This window comes from Podarcis raffonei, chromosome 3, assembly GCF_027172205.1.
Source record: "Podarcis raffonei isolate rPodRaf1 chromosome 3, rPodRaf1.pri, whole genome shotgun sequence".
Classification (NCBI taxonomy): domain Eukaryota; kingdom Metazoa; phylum Chordata; class Lepidosauria; order Squamata; family Lacertidae; genus Podarcis; species Podarcis raffonei.
The window spans coordinates 101,918,683-101,938,234 of record NC_070604.1 but is presented as its reverse complement, the minus strand read 5'-3'; the positions used below and the strand labels follow the sequence as shown (position 1 = coordinate 101,938,234).

Below are 19,552 nucleotides of genomic sequence, written 5' to 3'. Positions count from 1 at the left end.
AAATTAGTAAAAGCACAATACAACATGGCTATGTTCTTCATCCAGTGGCAGAGACAGCGTGCCTCTGAATTCCAATTGCTGGGGATCACAAGTGGGGAAATTGCTGTTGAGTTTGGGTTCTGCTGTTGAGCGTCCCATAGGCATCAGGTTGGCCACTGTGAGAAAGGGATGTTGGGCCAAATGGACTATCAGGCTGATTCAGCAGGACCGATTTGCAGAGCAGCCTTCAGAAAATACACACACACACGGCTGGCACATCAATTTTGCCATGACTGTGCAAGCTTTTGAAAAGGAAGCAGCTTTCTGTGTACTTTATCCCTCCACAAGTTGATCATTGGCTAAGCTACCGAGATACCCTTTCTTCAACAAAGAGACCTTTGGAAGATTGAACGCAGAGAGATCTGGCATTCTATTGAGAAGGGGGGACAGTCAGAGCAGACACTGCCGCTCCGAAGTAGCTTAGAACCACGTATAGCAGCTCACGAAGGTTGTGCAAAACTTAGTTGGCATGATGTATTGAGCTATGCAAACTCATTTCCTTCCTCTGGCGCACTTTGCTATCAAGAGTCATGGAGAAGATGCTTGTGAACGTAAAGAAATGGATAGAAGAAAACAGAGCTGTCTTCTTGCCTCCAGTATGCAATAAGCTCATGTAAGTTAATGGGTTTGTGTTGTTGTTTTTATGGAACATGTGCAGAGTTTTCTCCTGCTCTTGAGGGTCGGACTCAAAGCAATAGCTTACAAGAAAGGAGATTCTGACTAAACATCATGAAAAACTTCTGACAGTAAGAGCTGTTTGGCAGTAGAACAGACTCCCACAAGAGGTGATGGACTCTCCTTCCTTGGAGGTTTTTAAGCAGAGGTTGGGTGGCCATCTGTCATGGATGCTTTAGCTGAGATTCCTGCATTGCAGCGGGTTGGACTAGATGACCTGTGGGGTCCCTTCCAACTCTAAGGTTCTATGATTCTATAATTCGCTGTTCTATGTTTCGTTGAAAACAAAATGTTGTTTTTCAATTCTTATGCAAATCAAAGAGGAGAGGAGAGTCACGGCTCAGTAGAGCAGCAATGCTTTGCATACCAAGAGTTCCAGGTGCAGCGCCTGGCATCTTCAGGTAACACTGGGAGATTTCTCTGTCTGAAACCCTGGAGGACCACTTCCAGTCAGTATAGACATTACTGAGTGGTCTGATTCGGTACAAGGCAGCTCCCTATGGTCCTTGAGTGAAATACTGTATATGTCTGTCAAAGGTCTTCAATGTCTGGCCGAAACAGAAGCAATCAAACCTAAAGGCTGTTTTGCAGATTTAAAGCCATAGCTGTCAACATTAAGTACACAGTAATTCTTGGTTCTAAACATGCTTTGTAGTCTTTGTGGCATTCACAGATGCACTGATAATAAACTTGTTGTATGCCTGTGGACAGCAGGTTGTAAGAGTGTACAACACTCCACAAATAATATTTTTCACACCTTGAAATAAAACACAGGTTCAGAATTATTATTATTATTATTATTATTATTATTATTATTATTATTATTAATACCCCGCCCATCTGGCTGGGCTTCCCCAGCCACTCTGGGCAGCTTCCAACAAAATATTAAAATACAGTAATGCATCAAACATTAAAAGTTTCCCTAAACAGGGCTGCCTTCAGATGTCTTCTAAAAGTCTGGTAGTTGTTGTTCTCTGTGCCATCAGGTGGGAGGGCGTTCCACAGGGCGGGTGCCACTACCAAGAAGGCCCTCTGTCTGGTTCTCCGTAACTTGGCTTCTCGCAGTGAGGGAACCGCCAGAAGGCGCTCAGCACTGGACCTCAGTGTCTGGGTAGAACGATGGGGGGGGAGAGACGCTCCTTTAGATATACTGGACCAAGGCCGTTTTGAGAAGAACTCCAGGCTTTGAAGAAGCAAGTAATATAACTGTGAAACATGGTTGAGTTTTCCAGGCACCAAGAGGGTGGGAATAACATATCATAATCAAAGTGCAACAACAATTTTAGGATAGCTCAGAGGTGGGCTGTGCAACCAGTTCAGCTGAATCCCACTGACTCAGGAAGATTTGGGATGATTCAGCTTGAATCTGAATCGAATTGAAGCCACTCCAACTTGCTCTGACTTGCTCTGAGTAAATTGGGAGTGATTTGAGCATGTTTGGAGCTTGGAACTCTGTCTAAGCTTAGCTGCCTGCCCCACCCCATCCCCACCCCCCAGTGTTGCAAAACACCATATTAGGTGGATGCCAGTTTGGAAAGTTGGACTTTGCTCACTGAGAGCTCTATCTCCCAACCCAGAGCTAAAGTCTCACTGAACACTTTCCAATCACAGTGCTTGGGGAGAGGGATGGTGAAAACTTCAAAGTACAACTCAGCTCTCACTAGATTCATTCTTTTGCAAGCTCCCTCTCTGAATGTTAGAAAGCAGGAATGTGGGAGAAATTTGATTCATTTCTCATGTAGAGGTGAAACTCACTAATTTACACTATTTGAAACAATACATGAGCATCCTTTGAAATTTGAACTTCTCCAAATTTTGCAGTGTAGTTTGTTGACCAAGTAAATTGCATAAAAGTGCACCTGTCAATGAAAAAAGCATGCGGATATGCTTTATATCAGGGAAGCCAGCCATGCAAAATTGTGCAAATAGGCAAGGTTGCATACAAAAATGCTGGTTTGAAGAGTCTTTACTCTTTTATCCTTTTATGCCTTAACTTATCATAGGTTTATGTTAAAAATTGGTTTTTTTATTACCCTGCAGGCACCGCTATCAGCTCAATGTAATGTTTGTTGGTGGGCCAAACCAAAGGAAGGATTATCATATTGAAGAAGGTGAAGAGGTAACCCATTGGGAAGTCTTTCATTTAGTGATTTGGGTACAATGTCTTTACGTAGGCTTGCACTATCTATGACGCAATGCCCTCTAGATCAGTGTTTCCCAACCTTGTGCCTCCAGCTGTTTTTGGACTACAATTCCCATCATCCCTTGCCACTGGTCTTGCTAGTCAGGGATGATGGAAGTTGTAGTTTAAAAACAGCTGGAGGCACAAGGTTGGGAAACACTGCTCTAGATGTTGTTGGACTACTACTTCCATCATGCTTGATCATTGGCTACTCTGGCTGGGACTGATAGAGGAGTAGGGGACTGTTTTGTTGTTTAGTCGTTTAGTTGTGTCCAACTCTTCGTGACCCCATGGACCAGAGCACGCCAGGCACTTCTGTCCTCCACTGCCTCCCGCAGTTTGATCAAACTCATGCTGGTAGCTTCAAGAACACCATCCAACCATCTCATCCTCTGTCGTCCCCTTCTCCTTGTGCCCTCCATCTTTCCTAACATCAGGGTCTTTTCCAGGGAGTCTTCTCTTCTCATGAGGTGGACAAAGTATTGGAGCCTCAGCTTCACGATCTGTCCTTCCAGTGAGCACTCAGGGCTGATTTCCTTAAGAATGGATAGGTTTGATCTTCTTGCAGTCCATGGGACTCTCAAGAGTCTCCTCCAGCACCATAATTCAAAAGCATCAGTTCTTCGGTGATCAGCCTTCTTTATGGTCCAGCTCTCACTTCCATACATCACTACTGGGAAAACTATAGCTTTAACTATACGGACCTTTGTTGGCAAGGTGATGTCTCTACTTTTTAAGATGCTGTCTAGGTTTGTCATTGCTTTTCTCCCAAGAAGCAGGTGTCTTTTAATTTCATGACTGCTGTCACCATCTGCAGTGATCATGGAGCCCAAGAAAGTAAAATCTCTCACTGCCTCCATTTCTTCCCCTTCTGTTTGCCAGGAGGTGATGGGACCAGTGGCCATGATCTTCGTTTTTTTGATGTTGAGCTTCAGACCATATTTTGCGCTCTCCTCTTTCACCCTCAATAAAAGGTTCTTTAATTCCTCCTCACTTTCTGCCATCAAGGTTGTGTCATCTGCATATCTGAGGTTGTTGATATTTCTTCTGGCAATCTTAATTCCGGCTTCGGATTCATCCAGCCCAGCCTTTCGCATGATGAATTCTGCATATAAGTTAAATAAGCAGGGAGACATTATACAGCCTTGTCGTACTCCTTTCCCAATTTTGAACCAATCAGTTGTTCCATATCCAGTTCTAACTGTAGCTTCTTGTCCCACATAGAGATTTCTCAGGAGACAGGTGAGGTGATCAGGCACTCCCATTTCTTTAAGAACTTGCCATAGTTTGCTGTGGTCGACACAGTCAAAGGCTTTTGCATAGTCAATGAAGCAGAAGTAGATGTCTTTCTGGAACTCTCTAGCTTTCTCCATAATCCAGCGCATGTTTGCAATTTGGTCTCTGGTTCCTCTGCCTCTTCTAAATCCAGCTTGCACTTCTGGGAGTTCTCGGTCCACATACTGCTTGAGCCTTCCTTGTAGAATTTTAAGCATAACCTTGCTAGCGTGCGAAATGAGTGCAATTGTGCGGTAGTTGGAGCATTCTAGAAGGGCAGTGCCAAAGAATGCTCCAACTACCGCACAATTGCACTCATTTCACACGCTAGCAAGGTTATGCTTAAAATTCTACAAGGAAGGCTCAAGCAGTATGTCGACCGAGAACTCCCAGAAGTGCAAGCTGGATTTAGAAGAGGCAGAGGAACCAGAGACCAAATTGCAAACATGCGCTGGATTATGGAGAAAGCTAGAGAGTTCCAGAAAGACATCTACTTCTGCTTCATTGACTATGCAAAAGCCTTTGACTGTTATCATTAAGCTATTTTTTTTTAAAGCGAGCATCTTAGCCCAGGCATAGGCAAACTTGGCCCTCCAGATGTTTTGGGACTACAACTCCCAGCATCCCTAGCAAACAGGACCAGTGGTCAGGGATGATGGGAATCGTAGTCCCAAAACATCTGGAGGGCCGAGTTTGCCTATGCCTGATCTTAGCATTCGTAGCTTGCAGTTTTCCATGTATCCAATAGATGTCAGCATATTCCCTCATATTGAATTTTTAAAACCACAGTTCAGTTTTCCAAAACTGATTGTGCGGGCACTGCAATATACATGAATCCCTTGCAGACTGTACATATGGCATTGTGATATGCATACTTTAAATTAAGTTTTCCCCTCTCCTACACTGTAGTTGTTCTACCAGCTGGAAGGAGATATGTGCCTGAAGATAATAGAGAATGGAAAACAAAAGGATATCTACATTAAAGAAGGAGAGGTAAACATAGGCTTGTAAATGGTTAATGGAAAATGGGTGGGGGAAATATGCACATAAAACAAAGGTGTATTTGTCATAGTTCTCTCTGCTGAAGAAACAAGCCACATTTTCCATTGACTTGTGGCTTACCTCTTCAGCTATAGGAACGTTTGCATGAAAAGAAAAACAAGCAAACAGAATGAGCTCTGGATGCTCCTGGAGTCCTCCCCTTATCATGTGTATAGCATACCCTCCAACATTTCTCCGATACAACCTCTGTATCCTCCATACAGACAAGCAAGAGGTATTATCAGAGTTCAAGGACACGTTCCAGCCAGAAAACATTCAGGGGGTGAAACAAGGCCAGTGTATGGCCTGAGGGGAATTCTGAGGGCCAGATAGAGCAGGATTTGGCCCCCACGCCTGAGGTTCCCCACTCCTGTTATGAACTATGGCAACTGTTTCCACTTCCTTTCTTTTTTTCTGGGCAGATGTTCCTCTTACCAGCCAGGATACCACATTCCCCTCAGAGATTTGCAAACACTGTGGGATTGGTTATTGAGAGAAAAAGATTAAAGACTGAAACCGATGGACTCAGGTGAAATATAATCTTCTTAAAACTCTGACTCTATTACCTTGAGCAACTTTGAGAACAATTTTGGTTCAAAAAAGTGGCATACAAATACTGTAGTATAAATACAGTACTTATGCAATATGTAACCTCTCCGGGGCACAAACCTGGGCAGTGTGTATGGAGGCCCTTGGCTGCCCAGATGATATGGTCCAAAGGAAAGTAGAGCAACATGTTTGGCTGCTGGAGTTACCAGAAGGAGGCGTACAAGACGCCATCCAACTGTCTGGGTTTGTGTAGGGGTTACTCCTCAGCATTTTCTTCTCCCAAACATATCCCACAATGCAACGAAGGTTTAGGATCAGAGTATTCCTTCTCCTCGATGGGTCACCTTCCCAGGTTGACGAGCCCATCTGCTCCTCACTTCCTTCTACAGCACAGGTAGAATCCACCTTCTTGACCATTGAACCCTCCATTGGTCGCACAATCCAACAGAGCCTGTCTTCACATTCAGGAGGAAGTCCCTAACTCACTGAGGGTTTGAGACCCATCAACTACCCTCACCTGGTTTAGCTGGTGTGGCCGCTGTCGCATGCTGGCAGCTTCTAGGAGTCACAGGTGAGATCTGAGGGTAGGATGGAGACCAAAGTGGGACAAACTAGCCCATAAGGAGCACAATGTGTGTGTGTGTCCTCCATAGGTACTACCCCTCCTGTAACATCCTACACATCCCGTGGAGCTCACTTCAGTGCTGATAAAGCAGCGGTTTGACTTCACCCCTTGAGGCACACTGGACTGGCTCTCTAGACAGATGGATGCCAACAAGTATGCAATGTGTAGTAAATAACATATTGAGGAAAGAGTCAGTGGGATGGCACATATTTGCACACAGAGGGTCTAGTGTCTCAAGGTTGGGCTGGAAATGTCCTCAGTTTCAAATCCTGGAGATCTTCTGCCCATCAGTGCAGACAATACTGTGCTTAATGACAAGGATGTGCTGCCGTGTATTTGAATTAACTGAAGTCCAATCTAAGCTGAAATCAGATTTCAAGATTCTCAGTGGTGCTGAATTTTATTTTCCTACCCAGTGCAGCTAAGTTCAAATCAAAGCATTATACGTTTATTTGTTTTTACCAGTGCATAATATTTTGAAAGGCATTTAGAGAATAAAATAACACAACCTTCCATTTTATATGATACAGCCACTTAATGCAGTTTCTCCCCACCCTTTTGCCAGATACTACGTTGGGGAATCAACCAATGTCCTTTTTGAGAGGTGGTTTTACTGTGAAGACCTTGGCACACAACTTATCCCAATAATCCAAGAGTAAGTCTTCTCCATTTTATTGCATCGTGCTGTATCCAAATAACTTTTATTCAGAGCTGACCCACTGAAATTAATGGGCCCAAGTTGTATTATTATTATTATTATTATTATTATTATTATTATTATTATTATTATTTGCTGCTCATCTATCTGACTGGGTTGCCCCAGCCACTCTGGGCAGCTTCCAACAAAACACTAAAAACACAATGAAATACCAGCCATTAAAAACTTCCCTGAACAGGGCTGCCTTCAGATGTCTAATGAAAGTCAAATAGTTGCTTATCTGTTTGACGTCTGTTGGGAGGGCTTTCCACAGGGCAGGTGCCACTACCGAGAAGGCCCTCTGCCTAGTTCCCTGTAGCTTCACTTTTCACAGAGGGAGTGGGAAAGCAAGAATGCATTTGTAATGTTGCCCAGACATACAATTTGGTTACCTATATTAATCTGAAAAGTTTTACTCCTTTAACATTTGCCATTCCAGGTTTTTCAGCTCAAGGCAGTATCAGACTGGAAAACCCAATCCAGGTAATATAAACTGATTTCAGAATCAAAGCAATTATTCAACAAGCAATAATATGGGTGGTTTTCCCCCCCTTAAGGAAAGCTTAATTAACAGCAAAAAACCCCCTATTATTACTGGCTGTACTGGCTGTGCACACATGACACATTCAAAGCACACAGACCTTGGGAATCCTGGGAACTGTAGTTTACCACTCACAGAGCTACTGTTCCCAATCTCAGCATCCTTAACAGTTTCCAGGATTTGGGGATGGTGGTGGATGTGATTTAAATGTATGGTATGTACAGAACCACCGTCTCTCTTTAAACTCTGCTCCAAATGAAATAACTTCTGCAGGAGAAATGTTAACTTTCATCTCTCTTTTTCTCTTAACTGAGACTCTGCCAGAATTAAAGGGTAGAAACAACAGGGAGATGGATTTATTGCCTAGCTTTCTCTGAGCTTTTCAGGATCTCAAAAATTAAAATACATAGCTTTCTAACAAAGCTTTTCACAAGAAAGAGGAATACTTTGGTCTGGAGTGTTTGTGCTTCCTCTGACAGCTTCAATAAACTTGTGCAAAAGGTTCATGGTGGTTCAGTTCAATTCCCATGGTGAAATATTAGGAGAGCTTTTAGGGATGATTGTTTGCACACGGCCCCACGGAGCAGCTTCCATGGTTAAGAGTATTACAAAGCAAAAGAGGAGCTATTGTGTTTTATCTAAGGTGTTTATTCCCGCCCCCCTTAAAAACTCTTATGAGAGTATTTCTCTCTCCTCTATTATATTAACAATAACAAAACCACTTGTGTTTATTTCTAGATACAAAGAAGCTAGACTACTTGAAGCCAGTTTGTCTCTTAAGCTTAACACAACAGACAGAGTAGATTAAAAAACGGCAAATGCTATAATTGCATTTTAGCAACAGCCATTTGGTTTTACAGTGGTTTATCCCAGGGGGACATGGGATGTGGGTGGCGCTGTGGGTAAAACCTCAATGCCTAGGACTTGCCGATCGTAAGATCGGCGGTTCGAATCCCCGCGGCGGGGTGAGCTCCCGTCGTTCAGTCCCAGCTCCTGTCAACCTAGCAGTTCGAAAGCACCCCTAAGTGCAAGTAGATAAATAGGGACCGCTTTATAGCAGGAAGGTAAACGGCATTTCCGTGTGCGGCGCTGGTGCTGGCTCGCCAGATGCAGCTTCGTCACACTGGCCACGTGACCCGGAAGTGTCTTCAGACAGCACTGGCTCCCGGCCTCTTGAGCGAGATGAGCACGCAACCCTAGAGTAGGTCACGACTGGCCCTGACGGGCAGGGGTACCTTTACCTTTTATCCCAGGGGGACACGGGTGGCGCTGTGGGTTAAACCACAGAGCCTAGGACTTGCCGATTAGAAGGTCGGCGGTTTGAATCCCCGTGACAGGGTGAGCTCCCGTTGCTGGGTCTCTGCTCCTGCCAACCTAGCAGTTCGAAAGCACGTCAAAGTGCAAGTAGATAAATAGGTACTGCTCCGGCAGGAAGGTAAACTCCGTTTCCGTGCGCTGCTCTGGTTCGCCAAAAGCAACTTAGTCATGCTGGCCACATGACCTGGAAGCTGTACGCCGGCTCCCTCGGCCAATAAAGCGAGATGAGCACCGCAACCCCAGAGTCAGTCACTACTGGACCTAATGGTCAGGCGTCCCTTTACCTTACTATCCCAGGGATGGAGAAGCTGTGAGCCTCCCATATGTTGTTGTCCTCTGGTTCCCATCAGCCCCCAACCAGCAAGGTCAGGGATGATGTGAGCTGTAGTTCAGCAAAACATCTGGAATGCCATGGGATCCCCATTCCTAGTTCACCCCTAACTGGGTGCTACACTAGAACTAGTGGTAATCATTTGGCTGCCACCAAAATGGGAGTGACACACAGATTTATTTGCCTTCTTTAAAGATCGAGTAGAAGTGACCTCATGTCATGCATGCCATCCATTCATATTATACCCTGGGATGTTATCATGTGAGTTCACTATCTCTCAACCCAAGCAGGATTGCTATGGAGTTAAAATGATGGAGGAGCTGAGGAGAAAGAGAAAGGTTTAAGCTGCTCTGGGCAGCCTTGAATGAAAGTTAGGAGGGAAATGCAAGAAAAATAGCTGGTTGGTGCAAGAAGAAAACCATCATCTTTGTGACCTGTTTTCTGCTACAATTGTTCATTTAGTTAACTGCAGTCATCCTTGCTGTGCAAGGATGTTAATGTACATGACAAGTTCCCGGAATAAAGGTGGGTGAATCTGCCCCTTTTTGGTTTCAGTTTCTCAATTTTTTTCTGTGATTTTTTAAAATAAAAATTCCCTGAAAATTCATCAGCATTTTAGTGAAATTTCCTCCTTTTATCTGCAATTTTGCCTGGCAAGCACATTTTTGGGGGGGGGCAAAGCAATTTTGCATTTTATATGTTGTTTTCAGGAACATATGCCTTTTGATGCACACTTTAATATACACATTTTTGTATGCGTCGTTTGGTTGGGGAACTGCATTGTAAAATGTAGAGAAGTACAAATCCTGAAGATTTGCAAGTTTTTTCAGGAACTTCCAATCAGGTAGGTTCGCATTGCAAGTCCTCACTAAACTGAATTTCTTCTCCATCTCTACCTATAAGACACCACTAGATGCAGCAGCCATCGGAGGGGTTGGGGTAGGCAGGGCAATGTTGCTCACATGCATTCCCAATGCTGAGCATTCCTGAGAGGAGGAAAGGTGAGACACGGGGTAGGGTAGGGAGTTCAGTGTGGTGCAAACATGGTGGCAGGAGCACTGGACTACCTCTGCTAAGCCTCTTCCTTACCCAGAACTAACAGTGACTCTTGGCACTGGGAAGGCAGGTGTTGGGAAGAAGCTGCCCAGCTTGTGCTGCTCCACCATGCATGAAGTGTTGGCCTGAGGGTTTTTAAAATTAAAAGACCTTAGAGGCCAGTTACCAGGAATAGCATTTTCTTGCCAGAGATCTGCAGAGTTTTAAGAAGTTACTGATCTGTTTGGGGTTTTTTAAAAAACTATAAATTTTGGTGCCATGTCTTTGTTATTCCCAGCGCAGTACATTTTTTTCACATCTAAACCTGATCTGCAAAAACAATTATCCAGGATACAGGAAGGTTTTAAAGTAGACCAAATGAACACAATTCCACGACCCCTGGCTGACTATACTACTGATGCTTACCTAATGTGCTTCACAACTACTTGGGATACCACAGAGAGACGTTGCATTTTTCTGCATCTTATTTGGACCATTACCGAAAAAGCACCCCAGAGACGTGTTTTGAGAGTACCCCGTGGCTTTCGGAGAAGAAAACGGGAGTGTGGGTGAAGATTTCACCTTTGCATTTAGTTGAGAGACTGAAGTTAATTTCACAGGGTGCAGAACTGTGAACCTCAGAGCAGGATTTGAAAGGGCAGAGTGTGTTTCAGACTGTTTCAAAACAATCAGGAAATGCAGGGTAGTAAATTTGGAAGTGCTGCGTAATCAGTTTTGCTCCATATTGGCCAAGAGAATCCCTAGAAGGCATTTTAATGCACAGTAGGGAGGTAATGAGTAGTGGCAGTAAACGTGTCTGCTTAATGTCTGTATTTATGACAAAGCAGGAATTGAAAGACCTAATGGGTGGCAGGTTTAAAGAAGCTGGTGAAGGGCAGGAGAAGTAGGAGAAGCTGTCGTGGACTGTTAGATAATTTGAAATTTGGCCCTTGTCCTTTTCTACCCATATGTTTGAATCTTCTGAAATACCAAGCATTAATATGACAATATCACATGTTCTTGCAATAAGCTTTCTGATGGGCAAACACCTGTCGCCACTTCTAAAGCAATCAGAAATATATATCTATCTATCTATCTTTACTACCTCTAGATTTTCTTTGTTTTTAGATGAACTTTTGAAAGAAATGCCTTTCCCCTTAAACGAAGCCAAGGTCATGGATCCTTTTTCCTTTCAAGGCTGGCTGAACGATCATCGTGAAGAGATAGATCAGAAGAAATCCTTCAGACTTTTTGGAGACAGCTCTGAAACTGAGGTAGAAAAAACTTGAGTACTTTGAAAAGGAGGAGTTGAGTGAATTATTTTTTCAAGTGAACAGCCTCCGCAGCCTCCTGTGGAGAAGTGTTTTTTATATCTTACTCAGGGGCAGGGAATAAATGATATGCAATGTTCCTCAAGGATAATCTAGCCTGAAGATGTCCATTCTCTCTCTCTTCTCTTGTCCTTGGACAAGGATGAGGAATCTCTGCCCAATCTCTGTTGGACTCCCAGTAGATGTAGTCAAGCCATGTCTGGAAGACTGCAGGTTCCCAAACCCTGAACCAGGAGAAACTCTATAGCAGTTGTATGCCCAACAGCCATTCTAGGGAGCTATACAGATTCCTGCTAATACACAAACTGATTTACACCAGTACTTCTGAGGAACACAGATTTAGTCATCAAGAGACCAAACAAGTGACGTTAAATGTGCCTTTTCAGTTAACATTAAACATAAATAAAAATGGCTATTTATATAACTTATTCAAAGTGTTGGTGCTGACCTTTAAAGCCCTAAACAGCCTTGGCCCTGTATTCGTAAAGGAGCACCTCAACCCCATCGTTCTGCCCAGATATTGAGGTTCAGCTCTGATGGTCTTCTGGTGGTCCCCTCACTGCAAGAAACGAGGTTACAGGGAACCAGGCAGAGGGCCTTCTCAGTAGTGGCTCTCTCCATGTGGAACATCCTCCAATCAGATGTCAAGGAGATAAATAAATATACAACTTTTAGAAGACATCTGAAGGCAGCCCTGTTTAGGGAAGTTTTTAATGTTTGATGTTTTATTATGATTTTATATTTGTTGGAAGCCACCCAGAGTGGCTGGGGAAATCCAGCCAGATAGGTGGGATACAAATAATAAAATTATTATTATTATTACTATTTACCTCTAATAATCTAGTCTGATTGGAGGTGGTTTACAATGTCAGAAAAATCCCCCACATGGATGCATCTTCTATTGATGATGTAGCTTTCCTCACAAAAGTGACCATAATCAACTTACAAAAGCAATAAGTCATTAAAACCAAGTGCCCATAGTCTCCAGGAGCTGGGACAAGATGCGCAGAACATTGCTACAAAGACCAGTGCCAGGAAGGTTAACCATTGGGATCTGCCCCTAACTTCTAAACAGGGATTTAGAGGAATGAGAAGAGAAAAATAAATGAGGAATCACAGCTGTTTGAAGTCCAGAAAAAGATTCCCATTAAGTTCAAGTGCAAGCCTCTGGCGAAAGGAAAACACACTGTCTGTCCCAAGAGTGGTGTGCGCTATGGATAAAAGCACAAAGCTATTAGTGGGTGGATCAGAAGAGTACAGGGGCAAAGACCATAGAGGTAAAGAGAGAGAAATGTGTAGATGTGATCTGTTACATTTTGTTTTTACATTCTGGTATACAAAGCCTTTGGCAAGGTTAATGCATCTTCTCACAATTTCCGTTAAATAATTTTACTTTGACACAAATATTTCTCATAGTAACACATTGCATTTTCTTGGTTTGTTGCCCAGGTTATAATTTTTGGACCAGGAATAACCAAAGAGGGAGGAAAGAATGCAGATGTATGGCTATGGCAGCTGGTATGTGATGCTAGTTCCATTTCGCACTAATTATGTAGGTTGGGTAAAAAGGTAAAGGACCCCTGGACAGTTAAGTTCAGTCAAAGGTGACAATGGGGTGCAGCGCTGATCTCACTTCAGGCTGAGGGAGCTGGCGTTTCCGCACTGGCAATAATTCTTCCATTGAACAAGCAATGGAAATAAATGAGGTGTGTGCACTGATCAGAAGTGGCTCAACAGGTAGGACAGAACTGCTATGGTAGCTTCTGGGGTAGCCAGTTGCTTATCTGGAGGGAGAGCAGCAAGGTGGCATAAAAGCTGGCATGCTGCAAAGCCAATCCAGTGTTTGGCCATGTCTCCCCCAACCCTACCCCACAGCCTTGTCCCTTTTCCTCCGGGCAAGCAATAACAACACACTTGTCAGAAAGCAAGCGTAGCTGCTCTGCCCCACTGGGTGAAGCCTCCATTGGCAGAGGATCCAGCTGTGGGTTCGACTCTGGCTCAGGAGAAAAGTCTTTCACTTCAGGGGTTACAGATGATGCTGGGACACCCTTGTCATCGCTGCAGTTGGACTGAGGCAGTGGGGTTCACCCATGGGTTCCTCAGCAGTCTCTGAACCCAGTCTACTGTTGATGCTGGCTGTGCTTCAGTTTAAGAATAGAAGATGATTATTGCTGGATCTGGTCAAAAGTCCATATAGCCCAGATGTCCCATTGGCAGCCCACAAGCACAACCTGAGTGTTAAAGCATTCTCCCTACCTGCCCATTTGAAAAGTTCTGTTCATGCAAGACCTCCATTAGTCCTCACAGGAATGAAATGGCTCACAGAGCATCATTCTTACAAGACAGATATGAGCCCTTTTTAGTAGCGTATTCATGGTTTTCCTTGTAGTAATGTCAGTCTGAAGGAGACTCTTGAGAGTCCCATGGACTGCAAGAAGATCAAACCTATCCATTCTGAAGGAAATCAGCCCTGAGTGCTCACTGGAAGGACAGGTCGTGAAGCTGAGGCTCCAATACTTTGGCCACCTCATGAGAAGAGAAGACTCCCTGGAAAAGACCCTGATGCTGGGAAAGATGGAGGGCGCAAGGAGAAGGGGCGACAGAGGCCGAGATGGTTGGACCGTGTTCTCGAAGCTACCAGCATGTTTTTGACCAAACTGCGGGAGGCAGTGGAAGACAGGAGTGCCTGGCGTGCTCTGGTCCATGGGGTCACAAAGAGTCGGACACAACTAAACGACTAAACAACAACACAATGTCAGTGTAGTCCCTGTTGGCTTGGTGAGCAACTTTTCAGGTCCTGGAAAGTATTTCAAGGATCGGATGAGAAGACTGAAAAATACTTCAAACAACCAAGTGCCATATTTTCAGGCTGACATATCTATCAGCACACTGCTAGCTTAGTTGATTAACAATGCCACAGAAGTGGGTCGCCTCAAGACAGCTTCATTATGTGGAGCTGTGGGCTGCAAAACTCAGTCTGATTGCTGCTCCTCACAGTGCATCTGTACTGGGCAGCAGGGGAGTTTTTCTGTTGGCTTTACTATGGAGGTTAAGCCTCACTCAGTTTGTTTGTTTTTTTATTTCAAATCAAATAGTTCCACAAATGAAAAGGTCAGCTATCACTACAGAATTCCAGGGAGAGACGAACAGCTTTCCCCCAAATTTCTACATCGACTCACATTATTGGTCTCAATTCCCCCGCCTCCTGCAAGTAATGAGCCTAAACTGATCAAAACAAAGGAGGACCTTTTCACTGCATACTAGGTTTGCACAACTTGTGATGCACTAAATCAGTTTTTCTCAACCAACGGGGGCATACGAAGAACTTGGTGTGGAGTGTGTGAGAGAATAGGGGGTTTTTTGTTTTGGTAATGTACAATATAAGTAAACAAATTTAAAGTTAGGAAATTTCAATCCATGTGAAAAATTCAAATCAAATAATTATGTGAACTGGGATTGAAGGGGGTGTGGCATCTTTTTTATGTTAGCTAAAGGGGACATGGACTGAAAAAAAGTTGAGAAACACTGTAGTAAATGAAACATCTCCCACCACCAGCCAAATCTAGGTTCTTGTCGCATTGACCATTCAGTTTATTCAGGTCCCAGACAGAGGAGAACCAAGGATGTCTATCAAGCCTGTGGCATATAGTTGTTAATGACTAGTTTGGGTCACAAGCCCTGCTTTTACAGAATTAATTGATTTGTTTATTTCCCAGATCACTAGATTACTGATGATTTGGTTAGACTGACTGATTAGTTCATTAAGATATACTTCCTAGTTTGTGGCTACTAATGACAGTCCAGGAAGAATTAAAAGCCTGTCTTTTGTTCCTGCCTTTTCAGGAAGGAACATCTGTTGTTACTGCTGACAGTAATACCCTGTGTCTAGCAAATGGAGACAGCCTTCTCATCCCAGAACAGACTGCGTAAGTATACAACAGTCTGTGAGGTTGGCCACCTTTTGCAAATGGCCACCTCCTCTCACCCAGGTATTGGTACATCACTGCTCCTTCTGCTTTCTATTCATGAAAAATTCATTTAGTTTCTACACCAGGGGTAGCCATTATTTATTTATTTATTTTGCTGAACTACAGCTCCCATCCTTCCTAACCATGATGACTGAGGCTGCTGGGCAATGTTCAACAACATCTGAAGGACACCATATTGGTTACCCCTGTTTGTGTGTAGTGGCACCAGTATTTTGTAACACTGTTCCTACTGAAATCAGACAGGTGCTGTCATTTTGATATTTTTGATACCAAAAGATATTTTGTTTCACCAGGCCTTCTCAGAGAATTTATTTGTTTCACTGTTGGCTATTTCCCCTATACAGTCGTACCTTGGAAGTCGAATGGAATCCGTTCCGGAAGTCGATTTGACTTACAAAACGTTCAGAAACCAAGGCGCTGCTTCCAATTGGCTTCAGGAAGCTCCTGCAGCCAATTAGAAGCCGCAGAACCCATGCTGGATGTTTGGGTTCCAAAGAACATTTCCAAACTGGAACACTCACTTCCGGGTTTGCGGCGTTCGGGAGCCAAAACATTCGAGTTGCAAGGCATTCGACTTCTGAGGTACGACTGTATTTTAAAGATTTAAATGTACACAATTTTTTTTTAACAATTATGGAGTTTGTGGTCCTAAGATCTATGGGTATAGGGTGGTATGCAAATTTAATAAATAAATACAATAAAATAAAATAAACATATTTGCAATTTATTTATTAAAATGATTGCTTAATGGGACATTCTTCAGAGTGACGATAGACAAGTCCGCTCAGCATCTCAATGTGGCAGCGTTGTGGGATGGCAGAGGCTCTTCTAAGACCCTCAAAACGATGAGGAATTTGAGGATGGTGTCCTGCCCTGATAGGTGGCTATAGGACTACCTATCACGAGCCAGATCCTAGCCTGCACCAGGAATTGGCGAACGGGGGTGCAGGCTTGGACAATGGGCTGGAGCTGACAGAGCAAGAAGACTTCCCTCAGGTCTGTGTCCAGGCCATTTAAACAGCCACCACTTGGAGTCCTACCTTGCTTTTCCTCACCAGGTTCCTCTCATCGAGTTCGTTGTTGGAGCGTCAGATTGGCTGCTTCACTTGCCCCAGTGGAGTCATGATAGCCAAATGTTTTGTGAGGGTTTTTGTTTTGCTTTTTCTAACTTTGTTGCACAAGTCAAATACAAAGCATGAGATTTTGGCTGCAATACATATTTACATCAGAGTAAACCTCACTGATATCAGTGGGGATTTCTTCTGAGTGATATACGTTTGTGTTGTCTGTCTCAAACTAAGCATTCCCACGCTCCCATTCCACTCCTGTCTTCTTGGAATGCTTTTTACCTTTAATCTACTGAACTAGAAAGGTGGCTGTCATGTACTGAGTTGAATAGGCTCCAAAAGGCAGCAGTCTGATTGGTCCTAGAACAATAGGGTCCAGAATGCAACAGTCTGATTGGTCCACAGGAGCCACCCAATCCAGCTCCAGGTGGAAGTGAATCCGCAACCTGATTGGCCTTCAGGTGATTCCCGGAATTAGCCAATCACCTGGGACCCATCATGTAAATAATGTATATAAAGCAGACATTCTGGGGGAACTTCTATTCCTCCTCACCACTATGAGCTGAATAAAGAGCATGAAATCCACTCTCGGCTCCGAGTATATTTCAGTGGCAGTGATACAGCACCGGAAAGGCAAGGAGTCTTAACTCTGTCCCATATTCAGGAGGACCACCAGCTTTCAGGTTCCTGTCCCATGCCCTAATATTTTTTGACCCACACACCATAGATTGCTTTCCTATTTAGAATTAATGTGCTCCGTATGTTTTACAGTTGGTAGAGCCCGGCTCTATGATGGGGAATTGACACCTAGGGTCTCATTGCTTGGAACTGCCTTGAATCCTCCCCATATGTTTAATCTACCCAAATCCCTGGTGTGGTGTTCATTCTCAGTCATGGCAGTCCGGTCTCATTACAACAATCTAATGCTTCCACTTATTTTGGCAACACTCTGTATAGCTGACTGCTCAATTAAGCAATGACACTTTCCCTAAACTACCATTTTACTTCTTTCCATTCTGCTAGTTACCAGTAATTAAATTCAGGAGCAGGAGGTGAAGTGAGAGGTGAAAGGGATTTGGTATTTGGTAAAAAGTGTTCTGCATCCTCAGAAATTCTTCTAGCATTGTCAACAAGCAATGAATAACCTAAAGGGAGAGTTTATTGTTATCGGGCAATGAACGCTTAGAGTCAATCTGAAAAGATTAACTGATATGGTTTAAAAAACAGCAGGATCAGCAGGATCAGTGGAGGGGTGCATGTCTGCCATTCAGTCCCATTCTCTGTTTTGTTTTGAAGGTTCCAGTGGAAGAGAGCTGAAGGATCCATTGCTCTTTCCGTTATTCAGGATCCTGCACGGAAAAGACCCTATACCTGAGTTGCTGGCAAGACTGATTCATAAAAGACTGATAAAATGTTATATGTGAGCACTGCAATCGAAGAAGAAGAAGAAGAAGAAGAAGAAGAAGAAGAAGAAGAAGAAGAAGAAGAAGAAGAAGAAGAAGAGATTCATTAATCTTGAATCCACACATCTAAAACTATATGACACCACTTTAAACAGTCATAGATTCCTCCAAATAATCCTAGGAATGGTAGTTTGTTAAAGTTGACACGACTCCCTAGGAAGAGGGATTGATTGTCAAACGACTCTGGAATTGTATCTCTGGGAAGGAATAGGAGAGTTTACAAGCAACTCTCAGCACCCTTAATAAACTACAGGGCAACTGATATGACTTTTCATATGTGGTGGGCATGTGAGCTGTTACAACCATTCTGGGAAAGAGTATGTACAGAAATAAGCAAAATCATGGATTAGGACATATAATGTAATCCAAGCCTAGGCTTATTAACAGATATTCAACTTAATTTGTTATACAAGGAACTTATTGATTTTCTTCTGGTGGCTGCACAATTACTCATAGCAAAGTAATTGATCACCTACACATCAGATAATGGAAAAAAATATGGACAATTGCTTTGTCTGAGAAACTAACAAAGAGAGTACATCAGACAATGGGGGGGGGGGGAATGGACAATTGCTTTGTCCGAGAAACTAATGAAGAGAGTACATGTCTCAAAAGGCATCTGATCTGGATAATTTTGTTGAAATATGTTACCCCTTTATGAAATATTCACATGGACTTATGGGAAAATCTGACTCATTAGTCTTCTGTTCCAGGGAGAGGTAGTGGGAATGGGGAAAACCAATTGTTCTGTTAATGCTTATATTTTTCGAAAACGATAACAATTTTTTTTAAAAAAATGGAATAAAAATAAACGACAACTCCAAGATTTTAGGGGTGGGGGAAGCCATGGCTGTTTAAAGTGGTATCATAGTAATTTAAATGCATGGTGCGAATGTGGCCTAAGAAAAAATAAAACATATTTCAGTGTTCCACCAGGAGTGAGGGCTTGTAAAACGAATGCCTAGTTGTTATATATAACACAGTGTCAGAACTCTTGAACAGACTTGCATCACCCACAACACCAGATTTAATTTTAAAAGTTGGCAGGCGTCAGTATATAGGTAGAAAAATTCTATTTTGGAATTCTAAGTGCTGAAAGGGATGGAGTGGGGTGAGGGGAAGGATTTGGACAGTCTGAGCCAGTGGTTCATAGATCCCACTCGAAAAAGCCAAAAGGAGCTGTGTAATAGGAAGCTGAATTGATGGCTTGAAACATGAGTTTTGATTTAAAAAAATAGGGAGTTGATGAAAGTTTTGAAAGTAGAGGAAATGAGAGCAAGTGATATATAGAAATCGACACATTGTGCATAACAACACTTGCCCACCATTCTCTTTAAACCCAAGCTCCTCATGTTTCAAGTGTTCCTAAATGATTGACTTTGCTGAATACAGTGA

At 43.2% G+C, this 19,552-nt stretch overlaps 1 protein-coding gene across 1 annotated transcript; it reads left to right on the top strand.

Moving 5' to 3' along the window:
* Positions 1-381: 381 nt before the first annotated feature.
* On the top strand, positions 382-18,419 carry HAAO (3-hydroxyanthranilate 3,4-dioxygenase). The gene is made up of 10 exons (XM_053383333.1): positions 382-652; positions 2,755-2,833; positions 5,081-5,164; positions 5,635-5,741; positions 6,952-7,041; positions 7,523-7,566; positions 11,436-11,581; positions 13,088-13,156; positions 15,482-15,564; positions 17,991-18,419. The coding sequence occupies exons 1-10, from the start codon at positions 570-572 to the stop codon at positions 18,067-18,069; spliced, it is 864 nt and encodes a 287-aa protein (XP_053239308.1). The 5' UTR covers positions 382-569; the 3' UTR covers positions 18,070-18,419.
* Positions 18,420-19,552: the final 1,133 nt, after the last annotated feature.